We start from the raw sequence: 17,848 nt of genomic DNA, 5'->3' as shown, positions 1-17,848 counted from the left end.
TTCTGCGAGTAACCGCGGTGTGCATCGTTGACGGCGCACGCTGCAGCGGTGGTGGAGGGAGGGAGCGTTTTAGGAGGGGTGTGCTGAGCCCGGTTTCACCCATGGGAGTCACATCCACCCGGGCGTTCCGTCACACCCACGAACCCAGATGGGAGGGAGCTGCCCTGCTACCTACCTGCTGGAGGTGTAGGTGAAGCCGACAAAGGGGAGGTGGAGCCCGGAGAAGGCACCACGACTGCGGGGAGGGGCCGAGTCCTGAAACACACACGAGGGGTTAGTTACAACAGCTCGGGGAAACAGCCCCCAGATACACGTCACCCCCATCCCCATCAACGATCCAGGAGCAGTGGGGAGAAGGTGGAGGAATCCCAGAGCTCGAATTTGTCTCATCACACACTCCCGGAGTCAGACACAGAGTGAATCTCCCTCCACACTGTCCCATCACACATTCCCGGGGTCAGACACAGAGTGAATCTCTCTCCACAACGTCCCATCACACACTCCCGGGGTCAGACACAGAGTGAATCTCCCTCCACACCGTCCCATCACACACTCCCAGGGTCAGACACAGAGTGAAGCTCCCTCCACACCGTCCCATCACACACTCCCGGAGTCAGAGACAGAGTGAATCTCCCTCCACACCGTCCCATCACACACTCCCGGGGTCAGACACAGAGAGAAGCTCCCTCCACACCGTCCCATCACACCCTCCCGGGGTCAGACACAGAGTGAAGCTCCCTCCACACCGTCCCATCACACACTCCCGGTGTTCCCCCAGCTCTGGAGTCCCCCACGCCGCTGCTCACCGACTTTGTTGTTTCACTACTCAGCTGCCTTGACCCTGTCCAGAAACCCCCTTCGCAAATCTCCGCACCCCTCTCTCCCTTACTTTAACGCAGCAGAATTAATTCCACAGATCCCCCACCCTCAAGCTGAAGAGATTCCTGACACTCCCATGCTGGAAATCCAGAGCAACACACACAAAATGCTGGAGCAACTTTGCAGGCCGGGCAGCACCTGTGGAAAAGAGTAAACAGTTGATATTTCGGGCCTTTATCAGGACTGGAAAGCGAGAAATTCCTCCTCATCTCTGTTCTAAAGGGACGTCCCATTATTCAGAAGCTGTTCTCTGATCCTGGAACCTCCAGTCATTCGATCTGAGGAAGGGTCTTGACTTGAAACTATTTATTCCCACCTGTAGGTGCTGCCTGTCCGGCTGAGTTTTTCTCGCATTTGGGGTGTGCTGTGCAACCTGCGGGATTTTTAAAGTTTGAATTGGGACGGTTAATCTGAGGAATAGATTTTTGACTCGGCTTCCCAATAGGACTCACCCAGGTCTTCAAGACGTTGTCGTTCAGGTCGAAGTTGGAGGTGTCGGTGGGACTGGCCACCTCTGGGATGTAGGGCGGGGTCTGGTCGGCGATGTTCTGCCAGTCGACGCTGGCGAAGAAGGCGTGCCGCTGGAGGTCGGCGATCCCCGCCCGCCCCAGCCGCTTCTCCTTGCTGCAGACCAACTGACCAATCAGGTCACGGGCCCCCTCCGAGACGCTGTCCGCGTCCTCCGGGAACGTCAGCTTGCCCTGCGGGAGGGCCGGGAAGGCGATGAGTGGCGCCGCGACTCTAGGATCCTGCTTCCCCCCCCCCAACCCCCCACCAATCTCTGCCCACAGATGCTGCCCAACCTGCCAGGTGTTTCTGGTGGTCCCGGATTTTATTTCAGGTTTCTGGCATCTGCAAGATGTTTTTCTTTAATTATTTCTTATATTAAGGGTACAGCATAGTAATCAACCCTTCTGGCCCGACTGCCCAATTGCAACCATGTGACCAATTAACCCCCTAACCCTTTGGAATGTCGGAGGAAACGGGAAGAACATACAGACTCCTTCAGCAGCAGCGGGAATTGAACCTGTGTCACTGGCGTTGTAATAGAATTCCGCTAGACGCTATGTTACCGTGGCGCCCGAACTTGGACTCACTCAGTACACTCCCGCCGCACCTCTTCCCTAAATTCCGATCTCCCGGAGCACAATCACGACCCGAACTCCGCTGTACTGCGTCCCATCCTGCCCTCCCCCCCCCCCCCCCACCCACCTTTCCTCCGCTCTCTGGCCCTTAACAGGACGACTCTCGATTTTAAATCACCCCCTTGCCCCCTCGGCAGATCCCCGCAACACCCACCCCACCCCTGCTCCCCTGCTGATGACCGATCTTCCCTGTCGGGCGACAGTTGAATATCCTGGCCCAGCCAACTTTTCCCACTGCACTTGAAATGACAGCCCTCTCATCCCAGGAATTAGCCCGGCAAATTACCTTGGGATGGCTCCACCTTTTCTTAAAACTGCGGACAAAATCTGTACACTAGTGGCAGATGGAAAAGTTTTTAGAAACTCAATGTGGATGGCTGAATTTGATGGCAGAATACAGGATTCTCAAAGGTTCACCTCGTTAATAGACTTGTTAAGAAGGCTGACGGCATTTATTAGTCGGGGGACTGAGCTCAAAAGCTGAGAAGTACTGTTGCAGCTCTATAAAACCCTGGTTAGACCGCACTTGGAATTATTGTGTTCAGTTCTGGTCGCCTCATTATAGGAAGGTTGTAGAAGCTTTAGAGAGGGTGCAGAGGAGATTCACCAGGATGCTGCCTGGATTAGAGAGGGTGCAGAGGAGATTCACCAGGATGCTGTCTGGATTAGAGAGGGTGCAGAGGAGGTTCACCGGGATGCTGTCTGGATTAGAGAGGGTGCAGAGGAGATTCACCAGGATGCTGTCTGGATTAGAGAGGGTGCAGAGGAGATTCACCAGGATGCTGCCCAGATTAGAGAGGGTGCAGAGGAGATTCACCAGGATGCTGCCTGGATTACAAAGGGTGCAGAGGAGATTCACCAGGATGCTGCCTGGATTAGAGAGGGTGCAGAAGAGATTCACCAGGATGCTGTCTGGATTAGAGAGGGTGGAGAGGAGATTCTGCAGGATGTTGTCTGGATTAGAGAGTGTGCAGAGGAGATTCACCAGGATGCTGCCTGGATTAGAGAGGGTGCAGAGGAGATTCACCAGGATGCTGTCTGGATTAGAGAGGGTGCAGAGGAGATTCACTAGGATACTGTCTGGATTAGAGAGGGTGCAGAGGAGATTCTGCAGGATGTTCTCTGGATTAGAGAGTGTGCAGAGGAGATTCACCAGGATGCTGCCTGGATTAGAGAGGGTGCAGAGGAGATTCACCAGGATGCTGTCTGGATTAGAGAGGGTGCAGAGGAGATTCACCAGGATACTGTCTGGATTAGAGAGGGTGCAGAGGAGATTCACCGGGATGCTGTCTGGATTAGAGAGGGTGCAGAGGAGATTCACCAGGATGCTGTCTGGATTAGAGAGGGTGCAGAGGAGATTCACCAGGATGCTGCCCAGATTAGAGAGTGTGCAGAGGAGATTCACCAGGATGCTGCCTGGATTACAAAGGGTGCAGAGGAGATTCACCAGGATGCTGCCTGGATTAGAGAGGGTGCAGAAGAGATTCACCAGGATGCTGTCTGGATTAGAGAGGGTGCAGAGGAGACTCACCAAGATGCTGCCTGGATTAGAGAGGGTGCAGATGAGATTCACCAGGATGCTGTCTGGATTAGAGAGGGTGCAGAGGAGATTCACCAGGATGCTGTCTGGATTAGAGAGGGTGCAGAGGAGATTCTGCAGGATGTTGTCTGGATTAGAGAGTGTGCAGAGGAGATTCACCAGGATGCTGCCTGGATTAGAGAGGGTGCAGAGGAGATTCACCAGGATGCTGCCTGGATTAGAGAGGGTGCAGAGGAGATTCTGCAGGATGTTGTCTGGATTAGAGAGGGTGCAGAGGAGATTCACCAGGATGCTGCCTGGATTAGAGAGGGTGCAGTGGAGATTCACCAGGATGCTGCCTGGATTAGAGAGGGTGCAGAGGAGATTCATCAGGATGCTGCGTGGATTAGAGAGGGTGCAGAGGAGATTCACCAGGATGCTGCCTGGATTAGAGAGGGTGCAGAAGAGACTCACCAGGATGCTGTCTGGATTAGAGAGGGTGCAGAGGAGATTCACCAGGATGCTGCCTGGATTAGAGAGGGTGCAGAGGAGACTCACCAGGATGCTGTCTGGATTAGAGAGGGTGCAGAGGAGATTCTGCAGGATGTTGTCTGGATTAGAGAGGGTGCAGAGGAGATTCACCAGGATGCTGCCTGGATTAGAGAGGGTGCAGAGGAGATTCACCAGGATGCTGTCTGGATTAGAGAGGGTGCAGAGGAGATTCTGCAGGATGTTGTCTGGATTAGAGAGGGTGCAGAGGAGATTCACCAGGTTGCTGCCTGGATTAGAGAGGGTGCAGTGGAGATTCACCAGGATGCTGCCTGGATTAGAGAGGGTGCAGAGGAGATTCACCAGGATGCTGCCTGGATTAGAGAGGGTGCAGAAGAGACTCACCAGGATGCTGTCTGGATTAGAGAGGGTGCAGAGGAGACTCACCAGGATGCTGCCTGGATTAGAGAGGGTGCAGAGGAGATTCACCAGGATGCTGCCTGGATTAGAGAGGGTGCAGAAGGGACTCACCAGGATGTTGTCTGGATTAGAGAGGGTGCAGAGGAGACTCCCCAGGATGCTGTCCGGATTAGAGAGGGTGCAGAAGAGATTCACCAGGATGCTGCCTGGATTAGAGAGCGTGCAGAGGAGACTCACCAGGATGCTGCCTGGATTAGAGAGGGTGCAGAGGAGATTCACCAGGATGCTGCCTGGATTAGAGAGGGTGCAGAGGAGACTCACCAGGATGCTGCCTGGATTAGAGAGGGTGCAGAAGAGACTCACCAGGATGCTGTCTGGATTAGAGAGGGTGCAGAAGAGACTCACCAGGATGCTGTCTGGATTAGAGAGGGTGCAGAGGAGATTCACCAGGATGCTGCCTGGATTAGAGAGCGTGCAGAGGAGACTCACCAGGATGCTGCCTGGATTAGAGAGGGTGCAGAGGAGATTAACCAGGATGCTGCCTGGATTAGAGAGGGTGCAGAGGAGATTCACCAGGATGCTGTCTGGATTAGAGAGGGTGCAGAGGAGATTCACCAGGATGCTGCCTGGATTAGAGAGGGTGCAGAGGAGACTCACCAGGATGCTGTCTGGATTAGAGAGGGTGCAGAGGAGATTCTGCAGGATGTTGTCTGGATTAGAGAGGGTGCAGAGGAGATTCACCAGGATGCTGCCTGGATTAGAGAGGGTGCAGAGGAGATTCTGCAGGATGTTGTCTGGATTAGAGAGGGTGCAGAGGAGATTCACCAGGTTGCTGCCTGGATTAGAGAGGGTGCAGTGGAGATTCACCAGGATGCTGCCTGGATTAGAGAGGGTGCAGAGGAGATTCACCAGGATGCTGCCTGGATTAGAGAGGGTGCAGAAGAGACTCACCAGGATGCTGTCTGGATTAGAGAGGGTGCAGAGGAGACTCACCAGGATGCTGCCTGGATTAGAGAGGGTGCAGAGGAGATTCACCAGGATGCTGCCTGGATTAGAGAGGGTGCAGAAGGGACTCACCAGGATGCTGTCTGGATTAGAGAGGGTGCAGAGGAGACTCCCCAGGATGCTGTCCGGATTAGAGAGGGTGCAGAAGAGATTCACCAGGATGCTGCCTGGATTAGAGAGCGTGCAGAGGAGACTCACCAGGATGCTGCCTGGATTAGAGAGGGTGCAGAGGAGACTCACCAGGATGCTGTCTGGATTAGAGAGGGTGCAGAGGAGATTCACCAGGATGCTGCCTGGATTAGAGAGGGTGCAGAGGAGATTCACCAGGATGCTGCCTGGATAAGAGAGGGTGCAGAGGAGACTCACCAGGATGCTGTCTGGACTAGAGAGGGTGCAGAGGAGATTCACCAGGATGCTGCCTGGATTAGAGAGGGTGCAGAGGAGATTCACTAGGATGCTGCCTGGATTAGAGAGGGTGCAGAGGAGATTCACCAGGATGCTGCTGGGATTAGAGAGCGTGCAGAGGAGATTCACCAGGATGCTGCCTGGATTAGAGAGGTTGCAGAGGAGATTGACCAGGATGCTGCCTGGATTAGAGAGGGTGCAGAGGAGATTCACCAGGATGCTGCTGGGATTAGAGAGGGTGCAGAGGAGATTCTGCAGGATGTTGTCTGGATTAGAGAGGGTGCAGAGGAGATTCACCAGGATGCTGCCTGGATTAGAGAGGGTGCAGTGGAGATTCACCAGGATGCTGCCTGGATTAGAGAGGGTGCAGAGGAGATTCACCAGGATGCTGCCTGGATTAGAGAGGGTGCAGAGGAGATTCACCAGGATGCTGCCTGGATAAGAGAGGGTGCAGAGGAGACTCACCAGGATGCTGTCTGGATTAGAGAGGGTGCAGAGGAGATTCACCAGGATGCTGCCTGGATTAGAGAGGGTGCAGAGGAGATTCACTAGGATGCTGCCTGGATTAGAGAGGGTGCAGAGGAGATTCACCAGGATGCTGCTGGGATTAGAGAGCGTGCAGAGGAGATTGACCAGGATGCTGCCTGGATTAGAGAGGTTGCAGAGGAGATTGACCAGGATGCTGCCTGGATTAGAGAGGGTGCAGAGGAGATTCACCAGGATGCTGCTGGGATTAGAGAGGGTGCAGAGGAGATTCTGCAGGATGTTGTCTGGATTAGAGAGGGTGCAGAGGAGATTCACCAGGATGCTGCCTGGATTAGAGAGGGTGCAGTGGAGATTCACCAGGATGCTCCCTGGATTAGAGAGGGTGCAGAGGAGATTCACCAGGATGCTAGCTGGATTAGAGAGGGTGCAGAAGAGACTCACCAGGATGCTGTCTGGATTAGAGAGGGTGCAGAGGAGACTCACCAGGATGCTGCCTGGATTAGAGAGGGTGCAGAGGAGATTCACCAGGATGCTGCGTGGATTAGAGAGGGTGCAGAGGAGATTCACCAGGATGCTGCCTGGATTAGAGAGGGTGCAGAGGAGATTCACCAGGATGCTGTCTGGATTAGAGAGGGTGCAGAGGAGATTCTGCAGGATGTTGTCTGGATTAGAGAGGGTGCAGAGGAGATTCACCAGGATGCTACCTGGATTAGAGAGGGTGCAGAGGAGATTCACCAGGATGCTGTCTGGATTAGAGAGGGTGCAGAGGAGATTCTGCAGGATGTTGTCTGGATTAGAGAGGGTGCAGAGGAGATTCACCAGGTTGCTGCCTGGATTAGAGAGGGTGCAGTGGAGATTCACCAGGATGCTGCCTGGATTAGAGAGGGTGCAGAGGAGATTCACCAGGATGCTGCGTGGATTAGAGAGGGTGCAGAAGAGACTCACCAGGATGCTGTCTGGATTAGAGAGGGTGCAGAGGAGACTCACCAGGATGCTGCCTGGATTAGAGAGGGTGCAGAGGAGATTCACCAGGATGCTGCCTGGATTAGAGAGGGTGCAGAGGAGATTCACCAGGATGCTGCCTAAATTAGAGAGGGTGCAGAGAAGATTCACCAGGATGCTGTCTGGATTAGAGAGGGTGCAGAGGAGATTCACCAGGATGCTGCCTGGATTAGAGAGGGTGCAGAGGAGATTCACCAGGATGCTGTCTGGATTAGAGAGCGTGCAGAGGAGATTCACCAGGATGCTGCCTGGATTAGAGTGGGTGCAGAGGAGAGTCACCAGGATGCTGCCGGGATTAGAGAGGGTGCAGAGGAGATTCACAAGGATGCTGCCTGGATTAGAGAGGGTGCAGAGGAGATTCACCAGGATGCTGTCTGGATTAGAGAGGGTGCAGAGGAGATTCACCAGGATGCTGCTGGATTAGAGAGGCTGCAGAGGAGACTCACCAGGATGCTGTCTGGATTAGAGAGGGTGCAGAGGAGATTTACCAGGATGCTGCCTGGATTAGAGAGGGTGCAGTGGAGATTCACCAGGATGCTGCTGGGATTAGAGAGCGTGCAGAGGAGATTCACCAGGATGCTGCCTGGATTAGAGAGGTTGCAGAGGAGATTGACCAGGATGCTGCCTGGATTAGAGAGGGTGCAGAGGAGATTCACCAGGATGCTGCTGGGATTAGAGAGGGTGCAGAGGAGATTCACCGGGATGCTGCCTGGATTAGAGAGTGTGCAGAGGAGATTGACACAGATGCTGCCTGGATTAGAGAGGGTGCAGAGGAGATTCACCAGGATGCTGCCTGGATTAGAGAGGGTGCAGAGGAGATTCACCAGGATGCTGCCTGGATTAGAGAGGGTGCAGAGGAGATTCACCAGGATGCTGCCTGGATTAGAGAGCGTGCAGAGGAGATTCACCAGGATGCTGCCTGGATGAGAGAGGGTGCAGAGGAGATTCACCAGGATGCTGCCTGGATGAGTGAGGCTGCAGAGGAGATTCACCAGGATGCTGCCTGGATTAGAGAGGGTGCAGAGGAGATTCACCAGGATGCTGCTGGGATTAGAGAGGGTGCAGAGGAGATTCACCGGGATGCTGCCTGGATTAGAGAGTGTGCAGAGGAGATTGACACAGATGCTGCCTGGATTAGAGAGGGTGCAGAGGAGATTCACCAGGATGCTGCCTGGATTAGAGAGGATGCAGAGGAGATTTACCAGGATGCTGTCTGGATTAGCGAGGGTGCAGTGGAGACTCACCAGGATGCTGCCTGGATTAGAGAGGGTGCAGAGGAGATTCACCAGGATGCTGCCTGGATTAGAGAGGGTGCAGAGGAGATTCACCAGGATGCTGCCTGGATGAGAGAGGGTGCAGAGGAGATTCACCAGGATGCTGCCTGGATGAGAGAGGGTGCAGAGGAGATTCACCAGGATGCTGCCTGGATTAGAGAGGGTGCAGAGGAGATTCACCAGGATGCTGTCTGGATTAGAGAGGGTGCAGAGGAGATTCACCAGGATGCTGCCTGGATTAGAGAGGGTGCAGAGGAGATTCACCAGGATGCTGCCTGGATGAGAGAGGGTGCAGTGGAGATTCACCGGGATGCTGCCTGGATTAGAGAGGGTGCAGAGGAGATTCACCGGGATGCTGTCTGGATTAGAGAGGGTGCAGAGGAGATTCACCGGGATGCTGCCTGGATGAGAGAGGGTGTAGAGGAGATTCACCAGGATGCTGCCTGGATTAGAGAGGGTGCAGTGGAGATTCACCAGGATGCTGCCTGGATCAGAGAGGGTGCAGAGGAGATTCACCAGGAAGCTGCCTGGATGAGAGAGGGTGCAGAGGAGATTCACCAGGATGCTGCCTGGATTAGTGAGGGTGCAGTGGAGACTCACCAGGATGCTGTCTGGATTAGAGAGGGTGCAGAGGAGATTCACCAGGATGCTGCCTGGATTAGAGAGGGTGCAGAGGAGATTCACCAGGATGCTGCCTGGATTAGAGAGGGTGCAGAGGAGATTCACCAGGATGCTGCCTGGATTAGAGAGGGTGCAGAGGAGATTCACCAGGATGCTGCCTGGATTAGAGAGCGTGCAGAGGAGATTCACCAGGATGCTGCCTGGATTAGAGAGTGTGCAGAGGAGATTGACACAGATGCTGCCTGGATTAGAGAGGGTGCAGAGGAGATTCACCAGGATGCTGCCTGGATTAGAGAGGATGCAGAGGAGATTTAACAGGATGCTGTCTGGATTAGCGAGGGTGCAGTGGAGACTCACCAGGATGCTGCCTGGATTAGAGAGGGTGCAGAGGAGATTCACCAGGATGCTGCCTGGATTAGAGAGGGTGCAGAGGAGATTCACCAGGATGCTGCCTGGATTAGAGAGCGTGCAGAGGAGATTCACCAGGATGCTGCCTGGATGAGAGAGGGTGCAGAGGAGATTCACCAGGATGCTGCCTGGATGAGAGAGGGTGCAGAGGAGATTCACCAGGATGCTGCCTGGATTAGAGAGGGTGCAGAGGAGATTCACCAGGATGCTGTCTGGATTAGAGAGGGTGCAGAGGAGATTCACCAGGATGCTGCCTGGATTAGAGAGGGTGCAGAGGAGATTCACCAGGATGCTGCCTGGATGAGAGAGGGTGCAGTGGAGATTCACCGGGATGCTGCCTGGATTAGAGAGGGTGCAGAGGAGATTCACCGGGATGCTGTCTGGATTAGAGAGGGTGCAGAGGAGATTCACCAGGATGCTGCCTGGATGAGAGAGGGTGTAGAGGAGATTCACCAGGATGCTGCCTGGATTAGAGAGGGTGCAGTGGAGATTCACCAGGATGCTGCCTGGATCAGAGAGGGTGCAGAGGAGATTCACCAGGATGCTGCCTGGATGAGAGAGGGTGCAGAGGAGATTCACCAGGATGCTGCCTGGATTAGTGAGGGTGCAGAGGAGACTCACCAGGATGCTGTCTGGATTAGAGAGGGTGCAGAGGAGATTCACCAGGATGCTGCCTGGATTAGAGAGGGTGCAGAGGAGATTCACCAGGATGCTGCCTGGATTAGAGAGCGTGCAGAGGAGATTCACCAGGATGCTTCCTGGATTAGAGTGGGTGCAGAGGAGACTCACCAGGATGCTGCCGGGATTAGAGAGGGTGCAGAGGAGATTCACCAGGATGCTGCCTGGATTAGAGAGGGTGCAGAGGAGATTCACCAGGATGCTGCCTGGATTAGAGTGGGTGCAGAGGAGCCTCACCAGGATGCTGCCGGGATTAGAGAGGGTGCAGAGGAGATTCACCAGGATCCTGTCTGTATTAGAGAGAGTGCAGAGGAGACTCACCAGGATGCTGCCTGGATTAGAGAGGGTGCAGAGGAGACTCACCAGGATGCTGTCTGGATTAGAGAGGGTGCAGAGGAGATTCACCAGGATGCTGCCTGGATTAGAGAGGGTGCAGAGGAGATTCACCAGGATGCTGCCTGGATTAGAGAGGGTGCAGAGGAGACTCACCAGGATGCTGTCTGGATTAGAGAGGGTGCAGAGGAGATTCACCAGGATGCTGCCTGGATTAGAGAGTGTGCAGAGGAGATTGACACAGATGCTGCCTGGATTAGAGAGGGTGCAGAGGAGATTCACCAGGATGCTGCCTGGATTAGGGAGGGTGCAGAGGAGATTTACCAGGATGCTGTCTGGATTAGAGAGGGTGCAGTGGAGATTCACCAGGATGCTGCCTGGATTAGAGAGCGTGCAGAGGAGATTCACCAGGATGCTGCCTGGATGAGTGAGGCTGCAGAGGAGATTCACCAGGATGCTGCCTGGATTAGAGAGGGTGCAGAGGAGATTCACCAGGATGCTGCCGGGATTAGAGAGGGTGCAGAGGAGATTTACCGGGATGCTGCCTGGATTAGAGAGTGTGCAGAGGAGATTGACACAGATGCTGCCTGGATTAGAGAGGGTGCAGAGGAGATTCACCAGGATGCTGCCTGGATTAGAGAGGGTGCAGAGGAGATTTACCAGGATGCTGTCTGGATTAGAGAGGCTGCAGTGGAGACTCACCAGGATGCTGCCTGGATTAGAGAGGGTGCAGAGGAGATTCACCAGGATGCTGCCTAGATTAGAGAGGGTGCAGAGGAGATTCACCAGGATGCTGCCTGGATTAGAGAGGGTGCAGAGGAGATTCACCAGGATGCTGCCTGGATTAGGGAGCGTGCAGAGGAGATTCACCAGGATGCTGCCTGGATGAGAGAGGGTGCAGAGGAGATTCACCAGGATGCTGCCTGGATGAGAGATGGTGCAGAGGAGATTCTCCAGGATGCTGCCTGGATTAGAGAGGGTGCAGAGGAGATTCACCAGGATGCTGTCTGGATTAGAGAGGGTGCAGAGGAGATTCACCAGGATGCTGCCTGGATTAGAGAGGGTGCAGAGGAGATTCACCAGGATGCTGCCTGGATGAGAGAGGGTGCAGTGTAGATTCACCTGGATGCTGCCTGGATTAGAGAGGGTGCAGAGGAGATTCACCGGGATGCTGTCTGGATTAGAGAGGGTGCAGAGGAGATTCACCAGGATGCTGCCTGGATGAGAGAGGGTGTAGAGGAGATTCACCAGGATGCTGCCTGGATTAGAGAGGGTGCAGTGGAGATTCACCAGGATGCTGCCCGGATCAGAGAGGGTGCAGAGGAGATTCACCAGGATGCTGCCTGGATTAGAGAGCGTGCAGAGGAGATTCACCAGGATGCTGCCTGGATTAGAGTGGGTGCAGAGGAGATTCACCAGGATGCTGCCTGGATTAGAGAGGGTGCAGAGGAGACTCACCAGAATGCTGCCTCGATTAGAGAGGGTGCAGAGGAGATTCACCAGGATGCTGCCTGGATTAGAGAGGGTGCAGAGGAGATTCACCAGGATGCTGCCTGGATTAGAGAGGGTGCAGTGGAGACTCACCAGGATGCTGCCTGGATTAGAGAGGGTGCAGAGGAGATTCACCAGGATGCTGCCTGGATTAGAGAGGGTGCAGAGGAGATTCACCAGGATGCTGCCTGGATTAGAGAGGGTGCAGAGGAGATTCACCAGGATGCTGCCTGGATTAGAGAGCGTGCAGAGGAGATTCACCAGGATGCTGCCTGGATTAGAGAGGGTGCAGAGGAGATTCACCAGGATGCTGCCTGGATTATAGAGTGTGCAGTGGAGATTCACCAGGATGCTGCCTGGATTAGAGAGGGTGCAGTGGAGATTCACCAGGATGCTGCCTGGATCAGAGAGGGTGCAGAGGAGATTCACCAGGATGCTGTCTGGATTAGAGAGGGTGCAGAGGAGATTCACCAGGATGCTGCCTGGATTAGAGTGGGTGCAGAGGAGACTCACCAGGATGCTGCCGGGATTAGCGAGGGTGCAGAGGAGATTCACCAGGATGCTGCCTGGATTAGAGAGGGTGCAGAGGAGATTCACCAGGATGCTGTCTGGATTAGAGAGGGTGCAGAGGAGACTCACCAGGATGCTGCCTGGATTAGAGAGGATGCAGAGGAGACTCACCAGGATGCTGTCTGGATTAGAGAGGGTGCAGAGGAGATTCACCAGGATGCTGCCTGGATTAGAGAGGGTGCAGAGGAGATTCACCAGGATGCTGCCTGGATTAGAGAGGGTGCAGAGCAGACTCACCAGGATGCTGTCTGGATTAGAGAGGGTGCAGAGGAGATTCACCAGGATGCTGCCTGGATTAGAGAGGGTGCAGAGGAGATTCACTAGGATGCTGCCTGGATTAGAGAGGGTGCAGAGGAGATTCACCAGGATGCTGCTGGGATTAGAGAGCGTGCAGAGGAGATTCACCAGGATGCTGCCTGGATTAGAGAGGTTGCAGAGGAGATTGACCAGGATGCTGCCTGGATTAGAGAGGGTGCAGAGGAGATTCACCAGGATGCTGCTGGGATTAGAGAGGGTGCAGAGGAGATTCACCGGGATGCTGCCTGGATTAGAGAGTGTGCAGAGGAGATTGACACAGATGCTGCCTGGATTAGAGAGGATGCAGAGGAGATTCACCAGGATGCTGCCTGGATTAGAGAGGGTGCAGAGGAGATTTACCAGGATGCTGTCTGGATTAGAGAGGGTGCAGTGGAGACTCACCAGAATGCTGCCTGGATTAGAGAGGGTGCAGAGGAGATTCACCAGGATGCTGCCTGGATTAGAGAGGGTGCAGAGGAGATTCACCAGGATGCTGCCTGTATTAGGGAGGGTGCAGAGGAGATTCACCAGGATGCTGCCTGGATTAGAGAGCGTGCAGAGGAGATTCACCAGGATGCTGCCTGGATGAGAGAGGGTGCAGAGGAGATTCACCAGTATGCTGCCTGGATGAGAGAGGGTGCAGAGGTGATTCACCAGGATGCTGCCTGGATTAGAGAGGGTGCAGAGGAGATTCACCAGGATGCTGCCTGGATTAGAGAGGGTGCAGAGGACATTCACCAGGATGCTGCCTGGATCAGAGGGGGTGCAGAGGAGATTCACCAGGATGCTGCCTGGATGAGAGAGGGTGCAGAGGTGATTCACCATGATGCTGCCTGGATTAGAGAGGGTGCAGAGGAGATTCACCAGGATGCTGTCTGGATTAGAGAGGGTGCAGAGGAGATTCACCAGGATGCTGTCTGGATTAGAGAGGGTGCAGAGGAGATTCACCGGGATGCTGCCTGGATTAGAGAGGGTGCCGAGGAGATTCACCGGGATGCTGCCTGGATTAGAGAGGGTGCAGAGGAGATTCACCAGGATGCTGCCTGTATTAGGGAGGGTGCAGAGGAGATTCACCAGGATGCTGCCTGGATTAGAGAGCGTGCAGAGGAGATTCACCAGGATGCTGCCTGGATGAGAGAGGGTGCAGAGGAGATTCACCAGTATGCTGCCTGGATGAGAGAGGGTGCAGAGGTGATTCACCAGGATGCTGCCTGGATTAGAGAGGGTGCAGAGGAGATTCACCAGGATGCTGCCTGTATTAGGGAGGGTGCAGAGGAGATTCACCAGGATGCTGCCTGGATTAGAGAGCGTGCAGAGGAGATTCACCAGGATGCTGCCTGGATCAGAGAGGGTGCAGAGGAGATTCACCAGTATGCTGCCTGGATGAGAGAGGGTGCAGAGGTGATTCACCAGGATGCTGCCTGGATTAGAGAGGGTGCAGAGGAGATTCACCAGGATGCTGCCTGGATTAGAGAGGGTGCAGAGGACATTCACCAGGATGCTGCCTGGATCAGAGGGGGTGCAGAGGAGATTCACCAGGATGCTGCCTGGATGAGAGAGGGTGCAGAGGTGATTCACCATGATGCTGCCTGGATTAGAGAGGGTGCAGAGGAGATTCACCAGGATGCTGTCTGGATTAGAGAGGGTGCAGAGGATATTCACCAGGATGCTGTCTGGATTAGAGAGGGTGCAGAGGAGATTCACCGGGATGCTGCCTGGATTAGAGAGGGTGCAGAGGAGATTCACCGGGATGCTGTCTGGATTAGAGAGGGTGCAGAGGAGATTCACCAGGATGCTGCCTGGATGAGAGAGGGTGTAGAGGAGATTCACCAGGATGCTGCCTGGATTAGAGAGGGTGCAGGGGAGATTCACCAGGATGCTGCCTGGATTAGAGAGGGTGCAGAGGAGATTCACCAGGATGCTGCCTGGATTAGAGAGGGTGCAGAGGAGATTCACCAGGATGCTGTCTGGATTAGAGAGGGTGCAGAGGAGATTCACCAGGATGCTGCCTGGATTAGAGAGGGTGCAGAGGAGATTCACCAGGATGCTGCCTGGATTAGAGAGCGTGCAGAGGAGATTCACCAGGATGCTGCCTGGATTAGAGAGGGTGCAGAGGAGATTCACCAGGATGCTGCCTGGATTATAGAGTGTGCAGTGGAGATTCACCAGGATGCTGCCTGGATTAGAGAGGGTGCAGTGGAGATTCACCAGGATGCTGCCTGGATCAGAGAGGGTGCAGAGGAGATTCACCAGGATGCTGTCTGGATTAGAGAGGGTGCAGAGGAGATTCACCAGGATGCTGCCTGGATTAGAGTGGGTGCAGAGGAGACTCACCAGGATGCTGCCGGGATTAGCGAGGGTGCAGAGGAGATTCACCAGGATGCTGCCTGGATTAGAGAGGGTGCAGAGGAGATTCACCAGGATGCTGTCTGGATTAGAGAGGGTGCAGAGGAGACTCACCAGGATGCTGCCTGGATTAGAGAGGGTGCAGAGGAGACTCACCAGGATGCTGTCTGGATTAGAGAGGGTGCAGAGGAGATTCACCAGGATGCTGCCTGGATTAGAGAGGGTGCAGAGGAGATTCACCAGGATGCTGCCTGGATTAGAGAGGGTGCAGAGCAGACTCACCAGGATGCTGTCTGGATTAGAGAGGGTGCAGAGGAGATTCACCAGGATGCTGCCTGTATTAGGGAGGGTGCAGAGCAGACTCACCAGGATGCTGCCTGGATTAGAGAGGGTGCAGAGGAGATTCACCAGGATGCTGCCTGTATTAGGGAGGGTGCAGAGGAGATTCACCAGGATGCTGCCTGGATTAGAGAGCGTGCAGAGGAGATTCACCAGGATGCTGCCTGGATCAGAGAGGGTGCAGAGGAGATTCACCAGTATGCTGCCTGGATGAGAGAGGGTGCAGAGGTGATTCACCAGGATGCTGCCTGGATTAGAGAGGGTGCAGAGGAGATTCACCAGGATGCTGCCTGGATTAGAGAGGGTGCAGAGGACATTCACCAGGATGCTGCCTGGATCAGAGGGGGTGCAGAGGAGATTCACCAGGATGCTGCCTGGATGAGAGAGGGTGCAGAGGTGATTCACCATGATGCTGCCTGGATTAGAGAGGGTGCAGAGGAGATTCACCAGGATGCTGTCTGGATTAGAGAGGGTGCAGAGGAGATTCACCAGGATGCTGTCTGGATTAGAGAGGGTGCAGAGGAGATTCACCGGGATGCTGCCTGGATTAGAGAGGGTGCCGAGGAGATTCACCGGGATGCTGCCTGGATTAGAGAGGGTGCAGAGGAGATTCACCAGGATGCTGCCTGTATTAGGGAGGGTGCAGAGGAGATTCACCAGGATGCTGCCTGGATTAGAGAGCGTGCAGAGGAGATTCACCAGGATGCTGCCTGGATGAGAGAGGGTGCAGAGGAGATTCACCAGTATGCTGCCTGGATGAGAGAGGGTGCAGAGGTGATTCACCAGGATGCTGCCTGGATTAGAGAGGGTGCAGAGGAGATTCACCAGGATGCTGCCTGTATTAGGGAGGGTGCAGAGGAGATTCACCAGGATGCTGCCTGGATTAGAGAGCGTGCAGAGGAGATTCACCAGGATGCTGCCTGGATCAGAGAGGGTGCAGAGGAGATTCACCAGTATGCTGCCTGGATGAGAGAGGGTGCAGAGGTGATTCACCAGGATGCTGCCTGGATTAGAGAGGGTGCAGAGGAGATTCACCAGGATGCTGCCTGGATTAGAGAGGGTGCAGAGGACATTCACCAGGATGCTGCCTGGATCAGAGGGGGTGCAGAGGAGATTCACCAGGATGCTGCCTGGATGAGAGAGGGTGCAGAGGTGATTCACCATGATGCTGCCTGGATTAGAGAGGGTGCAGAGGAGATTCACCAGGATGCTGTCTGGATTAGAGAGGGTGCAGAGGAGATTCACCAGGATGCTGTCTGGATTAGAGAGGGTGCAGAGGAGATTCACCGGGATGCTGCCTGGATTAGAGAGGGTGCCGAGGAGATTCACCGGGATACTGTCTGGATTAGAGAGGGTGCAGAGGAGATGCACCAGGACGCTGCTGGGATTAGAGAGGGTGCAGAGGAGATTCACCAGGATGCTGCCTGGATTAGAGAGGGTGCAGAAGAGACTCACCAGGATGCTGCTGGGATTAGAGAGGGTGCAGAGGAGACTCACCAGGATGCTGCTGGGATTAGAGAGCATGTCTTATTGAGAATAGGTTGAGCGAGCTGGGGCTTTTCTCTTTGGAGCGACGGAGGATGACTTGATAGAGGTGAACAAGATGTGACCGCCCTTCCACATGTTGCCGCTGTGGACTCGCTGATAAGAGGCATGGATAGAGTGGACAGTCAGAGACTCTTTTCCCAGGGCAGAATAGGGGCAATTTTTCAGATGTTTGGAGGAAAGTTTGAAAAGGAGGATGTCAGAGGTAGGTACTTTTTACTCTGGGTCATAGACCACGCTGCCAGGGGTGGTGGCAAAGACATTTAGGGACATTTAAATCACTCTTAGATAGGCAACACGGATGATAGAAAAATTGCCGGTTATCTGGGTGGGATCTCCAAGAGGACCTCAACCTCGTCGCAGGGTTCGGAGGCTTGCGTCCCTCAGTGACCTGGATGCCAATGTCCGGAGTCAGGGTTTTGTGCTTGGGTCACCCACGCCAAACAGGTCAAAGGGTAAAGGTCAGACTAAGAGTGGTCCACCGGCCCTCCAGTTTCAGGGCCGACAATGCTGAAAGGTCAGACAAAACTGATATGGAAACAGCAATGAAGACTCCTTCCACATCTAGAGAAGAATACGAGATATGGGAGCAGGAG

The 17,848-nt window shown here is 54.4% G+C and overlaps 1 protein-coding gene across 5 annotated transcripts in view; it reads right to left on the bottom strand.

Moving 5' to 3' along the window:
- LOC132383978 (serine/threonine-protein kinase MRCK alpha-like) overlaps positions 1 to 17,848 on the bottom strand; it is an 86,162-nt gene that overhangs the window by 30,463 nt on the left and 37,851 nt on the right. For all 5 annotated transcript variants that reach the window (XM_059955216.1, XM_059955215.1, XM_059955219.1 and 2 more), the window contains exons 8-9: positions 1,332 to 1,580; positions 176 to 255 (exon numbers count right to left, since the gene is read on the bottom strand). In XM_059955216.1, coding sequence (XP_059811199.1) covers positions 176 to 255; positions 1,332 to 1,580 — 329 coding nt within the window. The remainder of the gene's footprint in view (positions 1 to 175; positions 256 to 1,331; positions 1,581 to 17,848) is intronic.

Source organism: Hypanus sabinus, chromosome 31, assembly GCF_030144855.1.
Source record: "Hypanus sabinus isolate sHypSab1 chromosome 31, sHypSab1.hap1, whole genome shotgun sequence".
Taxonomy (NCBI): Eukaryota; Metazoa; Chordata; class Chondrichthyes; order Myliobatiformes; family Dasyatidae; genus Hypanus; species Hypanus sabinus.
This window is presented reverse-complemented; position numbering and strand designations above follow the sequence as displayed.